The 14,924-nt window shown below is 45.0% G+C and overlaps 6 protein-coding genes across 6 annotated transcripts; 2 read left to right on the top strand and 4 right to left on the bottom strand.

Moving 5' to 3' along the window:
• Positions 1-136: 136 nt before the first annotated feature.
• Positions 137-1,121, top strand: V1516DRAFT_667746 (uncharacterized protein). Its single transcript, XM_066920898.1, has 2 exons — positions 137-242; positions 299-1,121. Exons 1-2 carry the CDS (start codon positions 240-242, stop codon positions 1,031-1,033), a joined length of 738 nt encoding a protein of 245 aa, XP_066779668.1. The 5' UTR covers positions 137-239; the 3' UTR covers positions 1,034-1,121.
• A 1,059-nt stretch (positions 1,122-2,180) lies between these two features.
• V1516DRAFT_667744 (uncharacterized protein) lies at positions 2,181-5,352 on the bottom strand. Its single transcript, XM_066920897.1, has 3 exons — positions 5,041-5,352; positions 4,701-4,749; positions 2,181-2,934 (listed from the first exon to the last, which is right to left on the bottom strand). The coding sequence occupies exons 1-3, from the start codon at positions 5,049-5,051 to the stop codon at positions 2,410-2,412; spliced, it is 585 nt and encodes a 194-aa protein (XP_066779667.1). The 5' UTR covers positions 5,052-5,352; the 3' UTR covers positions 2,181-2,409.
• A 634-nt stretch (positions 5,353-5,986) lies between these two features.
• On the bottom strand, positions 5,987-6,640 carry V1516DRAFT_682983 (mitochondrial intermembrane space import and assembly protein 40; the record flags this gene model as incomplete). The annotated part of the gene is made up of 2 exons (XM_066923486.1): positions 5,987-6,140; positions 6,195-6,640. 2 exons carry the CDS (start codon positions 6,638-6,640, stop codon positions 5,987-5,989), a joined length of 600 nt encoding a protein of 199 aa, XP_066779666.1.
• A 93-nt stretch (positions 6,641-6,733) lies between these two features.
• Positions 6,734-8,015, bottom strand: V1516DRAFT_631241 (60S ribosomal protein eL37). Its single transcript, XM_066919952.1, has 3 exons — positions 7,937-8,015; positions 7,312-7,443; positions 6,734-7,253 (listed from the first exon to the last, which is right to left on the bottom strand). Exons 1-3 carry the CDS (start codon positions 7,941-7,943, stop codon positions 7,111-7,113), a joined length of 282 nt encoding a protein of 93 aa, XP_066779665.1. The 5' UTR covers positions 7,944-8,015; the 3' UTR covers positions 6,734-7,110.
• A 967-nt stretch (positions 8,016-8,982) lies between these two features.
• V1516DRAFT_644733 (uncharacterized protein) lies at positions 8,983-11,137 on the top strand. Its single transcript, XM_066920154.1, has 4 exons — positions 8,983-9,327; positions 9,451-9,527; positions 9,576-10,334; positions 10,443-11,137. Exons 1-4 carry the CDS (start codon positions 9,021-9,023, stop codon positions 10,815-10,817), a joined length of 1,518 nt encoding a protein of 505 aa, XP_066779664.1. The 5' UTR covers positions 8,983-9,020; the 3' UTR covers positions 10,818-11,137.
• A 352-nt stretch (positions 11,138-11,489) lies between these two features.
• On the bottom strand, positions 11,490-12,633 carry V1516DRAFT_682980 (iron permease FTR1/Fip1/EfeU; the record flags this gene model as incomplete). The annotated part of the gene is made up of 2 exons (XM_066923485.1): positions 11,490-12,006; positions 12,038-12,633. 2 exons carry the CDS (start codon positions 12,631-12,633, stop codon positions 11,490-11,492), a joined length of 1,113 nt encoding a protein of 370 aa, XP_066779663.1.
• Positions 12,634-14,924: the final 2,291 nt, after the last annotated feature.

The following is a 14,924-nucleotide window of genomic DNA, read 5'->3' as shown; positions in this document are numbered from 1 at the left end:
TCATCATCAGGTCTAGGAGTTTTCAATCATCAAATCTGTATTTAAATATATCCTAATCGGGACTGTAACTCAAGGCGTTTGTGTATAAAACAACGTATCCACAGCAGTAACAGTGCTAACTATTAGTTGCGGGGACGTTCATATTTGGATCACAATAAGTAGAAGTAATTGGTCGAATTTGAAAGTTATATATCTGGTTCTAGGCTTCGAAATACTCGATAGATTTGTGCCAATTCACGATGGTATGTCATGGAGTAGACGATTGCATTCAATACCTGTTCAACTGACCTAATACTAGAACTCGCTGTTCAACCATGCTTTGAAACAATCACAACAACTGAAGCGGGATCTGGAGAAATTTTCAACGGATCCAAGTTCAGCCTCTCTACCTCTGCAGGGCCAAATTTCGGCAACGCTAACATCGCTCCAGCGGACCTTAGACGAATATGACGGTGTCGCGCGACGAGAACTTGTGCAAGACAAGCAAGACAAGGCATTTGCGAGGATTCGGAATTTCAGAGCAGAGCTGGCAACTGCTCGTGCGGAGTACGATGGACTGAGGAAAGCGCGAGAAGAGGCTTCGGTAGTAGCGAACAGAATGGAACTGCTTGGGCGGCGGCCACATGCAAGTGCGACGCCAGATAATCCCTATGCTCGTGATGGAATCGGAGGCGGAGGTGGTGGTGTAGGACGCTACGGGGCTGAGTCGAGCGGAACTGCGTATAGCAGTGGCACTGGAATCAGCGATAGTATACCAGCGGCTGCAATTCCAAGAGAATTTTTTCAGAGGACAGGAGATCAGCTAGATGAGTTTATCGCAAAGGGGAAAAGTGTGCTAGATGATTTAGTCGAGCAGCGCGGTATGCTGAAAGGGACACAGCGAAGATTATATTCGGCAGCTAATACTCTTGGTGTGTCGAACGAAACAATTAAGTATATCGAGAGACGGGCAATGCAGGACAAAGCAGTGTTTTATATCGGAGTTTTGGTGGTTGTTTTGGCTTTTTATTTTATCGTCAGATGGTTTCGATGAAAATAATATTTAAATAATAATTGCATCTCATACGATAATTCAATGAACATAGTAATCAAGAGACTATCTAAATGTATTAACTAACCATCATCATTTTCATTCTTATCATTATCAAGTTTGACGGTAATATCAATACTAATATACCAATCGCTCTCTAGGGACATAATCTTGATTATCTAGTCGTCGATCCATGGCTTTTTCAACCTTAGCCATCAAGGCCGTGCTCAAAATCATATCTTGCTGTGCTGAAGACATGATATATCTCTGGTCCACATCGAGCCTTCGTCTCGCTAATCGATCATATGATTCTGCGACATTTAAGGCCAGAATTTCAGGTTGTTTGTTGTAAATGATTTTACTGTTGCTGTTGTTGCCGCGATCGGCCCGCCGTACTAGATTGCAATACCGACGGTCTCGCCCATTGCTCTGGATATCCAGCCTGACAGTGTCCAGTGATGACTCGCTCACAAGAAGCAGGCTACAATCTGATTTCCGATCATCAAACTCGAACGGCAAATCCTCAAAAACGGACTGATAGTCTGACAGCAACGCATAAACAGACTCCATTCTGGGTCTATCACTTGTTCGCTTGCACAATCTGGTTGCAGTTGACCAGATCCAAGGTCGCCAGTCTCGGCCAAAACCTGGCATCGTGGTTGACTATATAGAATATCTCAACGTACGAATCACAAGACACAGGTACAATAGTTAACAGAACAAAATCGAACAATGCTCGCTCGATTGATTGATCTATGGATAGATAAATAAATAGCGCTGACGCTGCCACGACTTCTTCTTGGTTATACTTCATTCATCGATCTTCTGATTCGAACTTGAGGCAAAGCGCGTACCGGCTCTCGGTCATTTCTCCCGTTAGTTCATGCTCGAACAGACCTGAGACACGTCCAAATGAGGCTTCTTCGATACCGGAACTCCAAACAATTTTCAAACAATCTCAAACATCCGGGCACCATTTCACATACTTCTGACCTCGTTTACGGCCATCTGTGCGCGATCAGTGCTTCGCTTACTGATATTCAGTCCGCTAACTATCCTTGTTCTACAAGTCCTCATTCTGACAGCATGGCGATACTAGTACTCCCAACAATCCTGAATCCCAGCCATCCTGGCTTTCAAGATAAATCATATGATCAGTTAAACCAGTATAATTAATATAATCAACAGACATATTAAATAAAACAAATTATTATTATCAATTAGCCACTACTGTATTCTGCGTGCTCGGCTTTATCTCTAGATGTATCGCATTGAGTATACCTTATCACCACAGACCGGTCACTGACGTTTCTCCATAACAAAGCGCCAGTCAGTGATCACATCACTCACAATCCCATCCATCTTGCTCCTACCACTAATCACTTACGATACTTGGGATATTGCTGTTTCGAGATCGCAGCCTCCCCACCAACTGCAACAATTGCCAACGTAGCTGCAAGCGCTTTGAAGTATCGAGCGTGATGTTGCACGGCCGGTGGGAACGATGCAAGCTTCAACGGCAACTTCCCTTTCTTAAACAATAATAAACTGGCTGCAATAAGCGCTGTCCAACCAATAAGATTGAGAGAAACAACAGGATTCGCAAGCTCTGTCTTTGTCTTCACCGCAAGCGACACAGAGAACTCACGAGAGTTGCTGATAAACTTCTTCAGAGCATCCACTGCGGGCTGAACGGCTTTCTTTATCTTCTCACCAGCTTCTTTGATCTCCTTCTCAGCCTCTTCCTTCTTCGAGGGCTTACCAGGAGTGGCATCTTCGACAGCCTTTTTTACGCTATCGACTGCTTCGTCGACCTTAGTCGTAGTCGTAGAACTCGATGGCGTGGCATCCTTAATAGTCTTCTTTGCGCTCTCAGTGGCCTCCGATGAGACAGTCGAAACTTTCTGGAAAAAATTGCGTGTTAGCCAAGACATCTTACTACGTCCATTACTGTTGCTATCATTCTTCTCCTCTCCCCCAATTCCTTGTTCTCCTTCTCTGGCCGTCCCTGATTTTGAAATGTTCTTAGTCAGCTCCTTGGCCTTGTCAATGGCCGTGCTGACAGTTTCTGCGGGCGAGTCGGCTATTGCTGCAGTAACCTCGTTGATCTTCGTCGAAACAGAGTCAGGCACATGGACCTGTTTCCCAATTGCTTGGTCCAAAGCCTGGTTGGCAGATTTCAAACCATTGTTAAGCGCCGTGGTCGAATTCTTATTGATTTCTCGTACGTCACTTTTCGCTTGACTCACAATTCGATCGGTCACATTTGTGATTTCTTCCAAAACTTGCCCGGCCGAATCATCATCAGACGGATCGATAGGTCGAAGAGTATCTGAGAGAATCGATCCGTAAGACTTCGCGGAAGATGAGGAACGCTGCTGCTGGTCTTCCTTAATCTTCTGTGACTGTGTACCTCCCGCCTGGCCGACTGCTCTGCCAGTACCACCAGAAGCCCTTCGTTGCGTGATCGGTTCGGATTCAGCCAACACTGCCTTCGACTTCGTTTCGGATGGGAGCGACTGAGCCACAGGTGTAAGTGGCTGGGCTGTGGCTGATCCAGACTTGCTATGACGAGACTCGTGCGGCGGTGGAATGACAACGCGATCGGTTGAGGCGCGCGTAGAGCTATTGGCGGTGGTCGGAACAGAGATGGGAGTTGCGGTAGCGCTGGATTTGATTGCAGTTCTGCCGGTCGGTACGTCACGCGATGGGGAAGGCGGCGCAACACCCGGAGCCTGAGAAACTGGTGATGTTGTTTTGCCATGGCTGCCGTGGTGGCTGTGAAGATGAACGCGACTGTGTTGACTTTGATTGATCTTGCTATCGGCCTGTCCAGGTGAGGACGAGGATGTCTGCCAATTAGGAACGCGTGTAGGTGTTGGCGAGTCGGAGAGGTTATGTGTATTAGGCACTCGCGAGGAAGTCGAAGATGCCACTGGGGACGATGGAGAATGAACAGGCGACGTAGACCCAGGGGAGGTAGAGAAGTCGATCGCAGAAGCAACAGAGTTACGCTTTGCACGCAAGGAAGTCCAAGAGCTTACATGTCGAAGCATAAGAGATTTGCGGCGGTTGTGGGTTTTGCCGGAATCATCGTGTGCAGCCTCACCGTGCACCTTGTTGTCGCGTGATTGTACAGAACCGTAGGAAGAATTTGAGGACGCAGTAGTTCGATGTGAAGATGCAGGCGAGCGGACAGACGACGATCCATTCGACATGGAAGAGGAAGTAGAACCCTTTCGAGCTGCGGAAGATGCGGAGACTGCGGTGGTAGATGCGTGTCTGGTGGAGGAGGGAGACTTAGAGGTCGAAAGCGCGCGCGATAAGGCACGAAACGGTCTAGTAATCGACTTGCGCCGACTATGATCTTTTCCTTGTGTCAGACCGGGAGAAGACGAAGGAGAATTCGAAGGCGAGCCAACGATCATGCTTTGAGGACGCCTGTGTGAGGAGCTCATTGCTTTGCAACGCGTAGGTGACACTTGATATTTAGCGCGGGCGGGTCAAGTAAGAGATTTTATACCCGAGGTAAGGAGAAAAAAGAAGAAAAAGGAAAAAGAAATGGAAGGAATAGACCGCAAATGAAATGTTCAAAATCAATTAAGGATGGGAGGGAGAGGAAGCAACATCGCATTAAACACGGTGGGGAGTGTATCATTTCAATACGTACCTTCTCGGCGGATTGGGTGTTTTTCGCTAGAAAATCAGACGAGGTGGACCTAAAGCAGAATTAGCGCTGGAGCTTAAGCAGACGCCAGAAAGGCTATTGGGCCCGAAGGGCTGAGGATATGCGCGCGATTTCATTTGGCGATCACTTGCAGAACACACGTGAGACTTGTGAACTACTCGTGAGCTGACTGTGATCAGCCCCAGGCCGGAGAGACGGCCGGAAGGAACTCGTGATCCGACTGGGAAGAGCGCTCTTGGGAGAGACCAAGAAGCAGGCCAGGAAAGCGTGTGCGTGACAGGAGGACAGAACAGCAGGACGAATAGGCAGACAGAGCACTTACTTGTTCGACATGATGACCGATCTCGTGAATTAAAACAAATAATATGAACTCTGTGGAGATCTAGTTGGGAAATATTGAGCTGCAGAGACCAAGAAGTGCAGCAGTGAGCGGGGGAGTAAGACTGAGGAAACGACCAAATGTGACAAAGTGGGAGAATCGCTGCAGACTAAGATCGGATCTGGGTTGGAGAGCAGATCAATCGTAGAAAAAAATATGATATTCAAGAAAAATCGAGCTGGCTCAGCTTTACAAGGGCAAGACGGAAAAAAAAAAGTCTGGATATGGCTAGATAAAGAAACGGAGATGAAACGTAGAAGGAGAGAAAGAAAAATAAGAGGGAAGGAAGTGGGAAGTGGTAGATCATGATGACTTCATCTGCCGAATGGCGACCAAGAGTCAAGATTTCAGCTTCCGGGCTTTCGACCTCATAGTGAACAAAGCTGTGATTATCTTATTACTTTGTTTCTGGGCACATGTTAACTTTTTGTCTGATTTATCGATTCTGCAGTAAACTCATTTTTTGTTTGGTTCCGATCCTAAGTGCTGGCTTTACCTGCTTATGCTCCTCCCTCTCTTCTATGCAGTATCATCTCTTTCCGCTACTTCCCTTCTCCCACTAAACTCACTTCACAGTATCGCTGTTAGGTCAATCTCGAACGGTTCATAATACAAAAATCCAAGACACAACAAGCAGAATCTGCAACATTATTGAACCTTGAATCTAGTAGTTTTTCGAGTAGTTGCAGAGGATAACAGCCAGGCATTAACCTAATGGGAACCACTGAGAAATAATTTCTTTCTATCTTGGACTGTTTCCAATGAATTGCCTTTCATATTCACACTATAAAAGTATCTAGAGAGTAGAGTCTCCTTATCCTTGCCTATATACACACTAACATCAAAACAACCCTCCTTACATAGACATACATACACGTTTCCTTCCCATTCAGGCGGCGACCTTTGCATCGCCGCTGATCTCCTCTTCGGACTCGGGAATCCCACTCGCAATTTCAGCTTCAGCCTCCTCGTTTTGATTGTCAATATATCGTAAATCATCCGCATAAGTCTCTGGATGTTTTCTGAAACAATTCTGCATGACCCTGTTTTATCTGTTAAATATATGTTGGCATGCAAAAAATTACTTTCGAACTTACTCGAACGCCGGAATACAATTGACACCCTTCGGCTCTGCCTCCGAAAACACAAAACAGCTAAAGGCGGCCTTAAACTCTTCTCCACATGGTCCATATGCCATTCCTCCTAAACAAGGGCAGTCCCAGTTGATTTCGCCGGTCTTCGGGTTGAATGCTCCGCCGGTATCTTCATCATCATATCCTGCGGTGATGGCAGCCTCGTCGAGTGCCTGCTGCTCACGGCCTTCAACTAACGGTAATGGGTCGACAAACTTGAGATCCTCTCCTTGAGCGAGCAATACCGGTACTCCAATAACGCTGGCACCAAGACCAAAACCCAGCCCTCCTGCGATTCCTGCCATTTTCATAACTCCAGCTCGGCTCGTATTAACATTCGCCGCGGTTCGGAGCGACGGCGTAGCCAACCGACTGACTCCGACAGCTGATCTGAAGACCTGACGAATCATTATTGAGGTTAATATTAAAATTACGTTGTATTCTTTTCAGTTTGCTCTATATTTGTTGGATGGCAATCTTGCCGTTGTTCCCTGCTGATTAGTTAGCAGAACAGATATAATTTCTCCCATCTTCCGTCACTCTATATATGTCAGCCTCGGGGTGGCACGCCTCCCAATATTACAAATAATTTTATTAGGTCGGAAACAAATGCAGTTGTTACCAATCAAAAAATACAGCTGACACGACTCAAAAACCTATAAAACAACGATCTACAAAATGAATTTAATAGCAGCAATGACACATTTAAAGGGAGCCTTATTTCACCCGGTCATTTCAACTGCGTGATTGCATTTACAATGGCAGACTACTAGCATAGAACAGTACCACTTTAATACAGGTTAAACACAATTAATTCTTGTATTCCATGCATATATACACAGACCCAAACTTTTTAGTACACCTCCCAACTGTTGCTACCTTATTCTTCGCTAACAGCCTTGGAGCTTGAAACAGCAACGCCAGTACGGAATCCATTCTTGAATCGTCGGGAAACTTCCTTGAGGTAACGTTCTCGGCCAGTACCGGTGGTTTTTCTTCTCTTTCCCTTGACACTCCAGTTGTCTTATTACAGTTAGTCTCTAAATATACTACAATAAAACGAATGTAGGATTCAACTTACACTTGCGAACCTTAGCAGCAGGATATCCGCAGGAAGCACAGGTGGACTTCTGGACATGGTACGAACGACGTCCGCATCGGCGGCACAATGTGTGCGACTTATTATGACGCTTTCCGAAGCTGGATGTTCCCTCTGTATATTGTTAGATATTTCGTCTCATAGAAAATATAAGAATTCATGCAGTTCGTGTCTCTTTGAACGGTATGAGGGTCTTTGTGGATATATCTTCGATTGTTTCAAATGACGCATTCCTTGAAAATACAATACTAAAGTTCGTTATAGCCGCCTTCAAAATATTATGCTGAAAGAATATCTGAGAAACAATCGTGGAAATACTCAAGGTAGCTCGGTCGACATCTGGCGCATGATTTCTAGAAAAAAAAACAGTTCATTCACAACGACATAATAATAAAGTGTTTCCAGAAATCCTTTCCGATATCTCTTCAGATTCGATATTTTTCCACTGCTACTAGCTCACTGCTCATCGGACTTCACATGTTTCAAGTTCGTTCTATTTCTTCCAGTCGAATGTTGTAGCTTCTCATCCGTTCCAAGACACACAATACCATCAAAAAGAAACGACGAAAAGTAGAATATCACTAAATACTGAGAAAGGGAAACTCACTAGTCATTGTGGTGATAAATCACTGTTACTGGATATATATCAAATAAAGAAGCAAAACGTAATGAATTTTAGATTTCCACTATTGCTACTATTTGCCTGTCGCCCCAGTGATCATTGCGTTGTGTTGATGACTGGGACAAAGATAAACCCTACACAGACGCCTATAGCCCTATTATAACAGTCACAATATCTTCAGCCGCTCAAGTGCACAACAGTCCAAGCCAGATACATTTAGGCCATAAAAATATACGATTAAGAATTCTTATAATTTCTTCTTATGGACGACCTACTTCTTTCAGAAGCATTCGTACGCGTACCAAAGACGCGCCGCGCTCAGCTTAAATTAGACGCGTGAAGTTTATTTACACAATTCTTCTTTTGACCTGTTTGTGCTCGCGTCGGAGTATTTTAATACTGTAACCTGCAACTTGCACCAAAGTTGAAATATATTCTTCATGACATTTAGAGACTATGTAGACGCGCTTTTTTCGAAGATATCAATGTAGTGTCACGCTTAAGCTGCAATGTAGTGCCTTCAGCAGCAACGCAAGGATACTTTCGCATTTAATTGTCAAATATTCCTATTCCTAGACGCCACTTGAATAATAGCTCCCAAATACTTTCAACAAGATTGGTTCAGTTCAAAATCGCTCTAGATGTAATTTGACAGACAGCCGGACGCGTAAACGCGCGGGAGTAGAAGAACGTGACGAGCACGCGTTATCTAGGCTTGGACCATCGGGCTTTCTTAGAACCGCGTAAGGAAAGTCATACTCTAAATATCTTGAGCCCATTGAACCAGTTGGAACATGGAGTAACCGAGAACCCACAATAAATCTGGCATGCTTGGGAAGAATGCGTCTTGCTGTCCCCGACCATTCTGCAATTCATACTGAGCTTGTATACTGCATTACACACTGGGCTTGAACGTCATATAGTAATCTGCGCGCGTCTTTCTTTTCTACTCTCGTTTCAGATTAAATCAAGAACGAGAATACCTGGGCTGCTATTCTTACTTATCAGCACATAGTTTATATTTCTATTTTCTTGCCTATAGGAAATTACTATTTGTTATAATATCGGGATGTCAAACGCGCGACAGTTCCCACCATCGTCGCCTCCAGCGCCATCACCACCGCGTCGAGCGCTGCTGCCTAGTTTCAATCCTTCGACGCATTCTCTCGATACTTTGGCTTCTGATATTAGATCTATTAGTCGGAAAGCTGCTTCTGCATCTCCACTTCGGAGACAAGAATCTCGGAAACGCGCTCGCGCGAGTGCCGAAGTCGCGTCTCCAGATTCTGATAATGATCTAGACAATCGCTATGACAAAGACAATATAGACGAGTACGACGAGGAAGTTGATTTTTCAGAGAGAAATTCGCCTTCCAGTTCTCATCGTGTGAGAAGTCTTTCGCGTGGACGCAAGATGGTCGCGCGTGGAAGGATCACCAAGGAAATGTTGGACTTGCCCATTCAGTTTGCCAAATCACGCTCAGGAAATGTTTCAGAAGATTCGCACGCGTTTTATCCTACACCCGCTCCAACTTCCAGCGCGTCACATTCGACTTCGTCGCCTTCGCGTGCGACAGTGTGCGTACCAGCTCTGAGGTCTTCCGCTGCAGACCTGCCTGCTGAGCTGGAAGCGGAGGCGGAAATTAGGGATGACAATGCTTGTAAAAGTGTCAAAACTGGTATTGTTCGAGCACCGCTATCAGCCATGGCTCTAGCGCGTTTACCGCTCGATGGAACGCCAGTTTCTCTTGGACGCTCATCAAACTCATCTGCAGTCGTGCTGAGTCGGACAAACAAGCTTGTGTCGCGCGTCCATGTTATCGCACGATATGTCCAGGATGACGACTCGATAGAAGTCCGCTGCATTGGCTGGAACGGCGCACACGTCAACTCTGCAGGTCCTTCAGGAATACTAGAACATGCGCTTGCAAAGAACGAGGTAGTCAGTGTTGCTGCAAAATCGGGAATTATCATCGACGTCTGCGGCGAACGCGCTCGCGTTGAGCTGGCACTAGACGAACCTATGGATGATGAAGAGACTGACGACGAAATTTTTGAACAGCCGGTCAAGCGTGCAAGCGTAGCATCTTTCCAATCTGTAGAGAGTGCAGTTGGATTTAAAATCTGGGAGGATAAGGACGAGGTGAAAAAAATGGCGGGAGTTGCTGTCGAGGCTGAAGTAGTGCCAGCAGCAAGCAAGACCGAGGAGACCACAACTGAGGAATCTGCGCGCAAATCCCTCAGTGATTCAACTAATGGGAATATTACAGAGAGCAGTGAAAATCCTGTTAAGGGTCATTTTGAAGTCACTCAACCTTTCGAAGAGACTGTAACTACAACGACTACCGAGAGTAACGAGAATGCTGAAAAAGACGCGATTCAGGTCAAGCTAATTAAAGATGGAGTGGAAGCAGGTATTCGGGAACTAGCTGAGCAGATTACTAGAGATCCGCTTCAGGAAACGCAATTTCGAAAGGAAAACCGGGGAAAGAAATTTATCAAAGGCAGTGACGGGGAAGAAGTCGATCGTGAGAAACTGGAAACACACGTGATCGCCCACTTAGCTTACTCGCGGCTAGCTTCAACTCCATTATCAGTTCTCAGGGGATCGTTGCCGATCACAACGTTTGTACCAGATGGTGAGCTACGGGGAGTGATTAAGGAGATTGATTGTGTTGGGATTATTCAGAGGAAGGGTAAGGATGCATCGGGCAAGCATTTGGAGGAGCAGTATTATTATATTCCAGAGGCGGATTCGGATATGCACCGACGTATGGCAGTAGAGGAGCTTCGTGGTGGTGGAGGAATCAGAAGCTGCAGAAAAGTACACAAGCAGTACTTTTGGCGAAAGCCGACTGGCCGATGAATTTGCTGCTTGTAGAGATAGAGAAGGCCTCGGCAACGTAGTTGTTGTAAAGACTGCACGGTGCAAATGGGGACGATTGTTGACGATTATAATCAAATAGTTTATTGGTATTGTAGGATTAAGGTGGTTGAACGATATGGATTTATAGCATGATATGGCGACGAATGGAAGAAGGCATGATCTTCTGTCTGATATACGGTAGTATGATATTGAGATTACTTGAATGTATTTTATTTATCTCTGCTCCCGAAACGTTACTTTTACACTTCAATTCCAAATGCGAAGCTGATGCATTAGAATGCATCAACTATGCGAGTTAAAAATATAACGTAGTGATAAATGTACAGATTCTATACTGAAAACGAGAATGCTGCTCCAGATATGTGATCAATGGGTGGGAACAACTACCATAAGCCGAAATATTTTGCTGTAACGCTTGGTCAGGGATTGTGAACTTGAGTGATACAAACCGACCAGCATATTATGTGTCGTTTACGATTTGCAAAGAAAGCCGTCCTGGAATGGACGCTCAGGTTGATTATATGAAATCAATATCGAGTGATACTGGAATTGACGTTGAGCAAAGAGCTTGCGCAATAAAAAAAACGCTCAAAATTAAATAGATAACTTAATTCAATACAATCAGAATAATCTGGCCAAACAAATCTAGATTCACTTCTTAATCTCAGAGGATTCAGAAAGATCACCAGAGACCGATACAATAGCGGAGATAGAATCAGCAGCAGAACGAGACGCAGCTATAGCTTCAGCGCGCTTTGCCCGGCGAGCAGCCTTCTTTGCGGCCAATTTTGCCTGACGCTTCTTCTCAAATGACTCAAGGAATGGGTAATGACCCTTCTTTTCCTTAAAGATCATGAGAACAACGCATAGACAGAGAGCAATCCAGTAAAGGTTGTAGGAGATGACAGAGCCATAAGTGGCTGAATTTGTCCAGCCAAGCAAGGCGTTGAAAACCATCCATCCGCCATTATTGTTCATCTTTGGATTGCAGCAGTTGACATGCCAAACGGTCTTGCGGATATCATAGGAGCCAGCGCCCGAACCTGATTCGGTAGCACTTGCTCCAACAAGTTTTTGCCACTCAAAAGTCTCAAAGTACCAGACGGACTTGGAGAAGAGACCGGCACCAACAAGATAGAGGAAACAGGTAGCGATAATTAAAAAAAAACTGCAACTTCACTACGTCACCACCTTTGTACATGATGAACCCGACTGCAGCACCAGCGAGAATGCCACAGATGACGGGAATTGGAAACGCGGTGGCAGGAGAGGTAAGTGAAACTCCCCCGACAAAGACAATGGCTTCGACTCCCTCGCGGAGAATAGTGACAAATGGAAGGATGGCCATACCGTATTTTCGCCCAAATTTGCGAAACCAGCCTTTAGCTTCGGAGTGCTTCATGGCTTCAGAATCCTGCATTGCCTCCGCGATTTCGATTTGCCATTTCTCTTTGACCTTGTTCAGACGAAGCATAGCAAGACCCATGATAGAAATAATGATAGTGGCAATCAGGGAGAACACACCTTCCCAGAGATTTTCTGAATTGCTCCAAATATCTTTTCCAAGAGAGTACCAGGTCCCAACAAAAGCACCGCCAACGACGAGACAGATTAATAAACCGAGAGCAGAGCCTACCCATACCTGAATTACCAGACGTCTGTAGACTTTGGGGTCGGAGGCAGATTTTCCAATTCCTTGCTTCAAAAACGCTAGCAAAACAGAGATAATGATAGCGGCCTCGAGGGTCTCGCGAAAGACAATGAAAAAGACTGACACATCGAAAACATTCGCCATTCTAGCTAAGGTAGAGATAATGATGTTGGTATGATATGAAACTCAGGTATAACAGACGTACGTTATGCTGGAGGAAACAGAGAGCGGTGCAGGAGCAGCAGAGCCGGTATAAGAGGACCATCAGGCTGCTCCTTCCGTATTCTGGTCCTTGCTCTCGTCGTCACGGTATCATGCTACAGTAAAAATACACCAGAGAGGAATTATCAGTGAAAAGGAATCAGAATCGCGGAAATCTTCAGTTTCTCATGGCCGGTCATACTGCATTTGGAATATTTGACAAAGTCCGGTGTTCAGAACGTTGGCCGCGACACTCAGTGATCTGGTGCGGGGCTTCAAACTCAAATGCTTTGAATGAAGTGGTATTAGATGGTCAATCAATTAAGATACCTTGATTGAGACCAGTAAAACATTTGAAATCGAGTATTTCGCAAATGATATAGTAAAAATTTTGTTCTCGACGCTGCTTTAAGATTGTATTGTGTAAATGCTCCCTTGTTCCAAAACCAGCTGCTCAGTTCTCTCCGGGGTTAAGAAGTATTCTGTTCATACGGGCGCGGCGCTATGGACGACTCCAGTAGAGGATGTCTTGGCTCTGGACGGTTGAGAGTCTTCTGTTGTCTAGTCCTGCAAGCAATGACTAACATGTGAGTTAACAGATAGGATGTTATAAATTCACTTCGTCTTTCCATTGTCTTTGGTTTGCCTCCTTGAGTCAACGGGTGTTTAGCTAAGTAAGGACGTCATGGCGGTGAAGAGCAGCAAACATTTTTGGTTAGTCTGAAGTTAATTTCATCTCCTGATGGTATTGGGGTATGTATATAATGTCTGACAATGTTCACAGTAATATTATACGTATCTTATTATGAATATAAACATATTGTTATCAATATTATAACTATGGTCCATTGACATAACAAACTTATTATGATATTAGTAGTTCCAGGTAGAGTCGATTTGGGAGCTGGCCAATTGGGACTATATCTCCATTACTCCTCACCATTTTTGTTTTGGTTGTGTCAAGCCGAACAATTACAGCCCAATCCAAGCATATTAAAAATTCCTGGTGCTGGTTTCGAAATAATTTATCAGCCATAAATCTAAAATAACAGACGCACTGATAAGGACATTAAGATAATCATAATTATAGGGATGGAGGGAGAAGGCATCAGTAACCTGGGTGGTTGTAGTAACAGCGCAGCAGGCAAGATTACCGTAATTCCAGGAGAAAGAGCAAACGGTGGTGCGATCAGTTGGAGGTCGTGCACAAATTTCGAATAGTTCGATCAACCGACGGAAAAATACGGCAGCAAAGATTAGTACCTCTTCCATGACCAGATTACGCAGCAGGCACCAACAACTATCTACAAGAACCTCACTTAGATTGGGAAAGTGAAGGTGAGCCGGAGCAAATTAGGACTAAGAAAAACTAGCGCTCTAGAGCTAGCAAGACAAATCAAATCACAAGAACTCCCCTTCAGGAACAGACAGTGATTCAAAAGGAGAGTCAGCGTAAGACAATTATATAGTTTATAGCGAACGACGAAGGAGAAGCTAGGAAGAACATGTGATGTTCGGCGGACCTATTCTCGGTACGTCTTCTAATTGCTACAAATTCATGGATCAGAAAATAGTGTCGCAAGACGATGAGATATAACTAGGAGCTGACTGACTTCAATTCATGTGGGACATGATGGGGATGGAGAAGCGCAAATTGTTTATTATCTGACATGAGTAGTTTCCAAAAAGGGGACGATGATGGAAGCCTGGAGACAAGGATTGTTTGTTATTGTAAAATCAAATAGATCGAATGATGCATTTCTAGCATGACACGGTGACGGATAGAAGAAAGCGATCTTCTATCTGATATAATATAGTTATTCACGGTTAGGAAATAATGAGCTTAACCGCCTTCGATCGAGCTGCTCCACATCGCGATAGGACACTTCATCTGACCAGAGGACGTCATTAGCTGTGCAGTGCGGACTAATGCAGACCGCCTGCGACCACCTGCGAACAGCTGCAAACACCTGCGTCTATCTGCGACCGTCTGTAACGCACGAATTCACATAATTAATGATCGTCACTGACATCTGATTTTTTTTCGGCCAATCGCTGCTTGCACTTGCCGTTGGCCTGAGTTATCTGGTCCCGTCTCCCCAAAGAAAACCGGGAGAATCTTGCCAGGTCCAGATACCGACCACCCCTATTCTGTCCTGCTCGGCATCTGCAGCTCACAACTCTATCACAAGCCATCTTCCCAAAGCAGTAAGTGACCGCCCCCTTTATGTCTT

Source organism: Lipomyces oligophaga (assembly GCF_038497815.1).
Source record: "Lipomyces oligophaga strain CBS 7107 unplaced genomic scaffold V1516scaffold_1, whole genome shotgun sequence".
NCBI classification, from domain to species: domain Eukaryota; kingdom Fungi; phylum Ascomycota; class Lipomycetes; order Lipomycetales; family Lipomycetaceae; genus Lipomyces; species [Lipomyces] oligophaga.
Note: the sequence above shows the minus strand (reverse complement) of the source record. Positions and strands in the feature narration are given on the sequence as shown.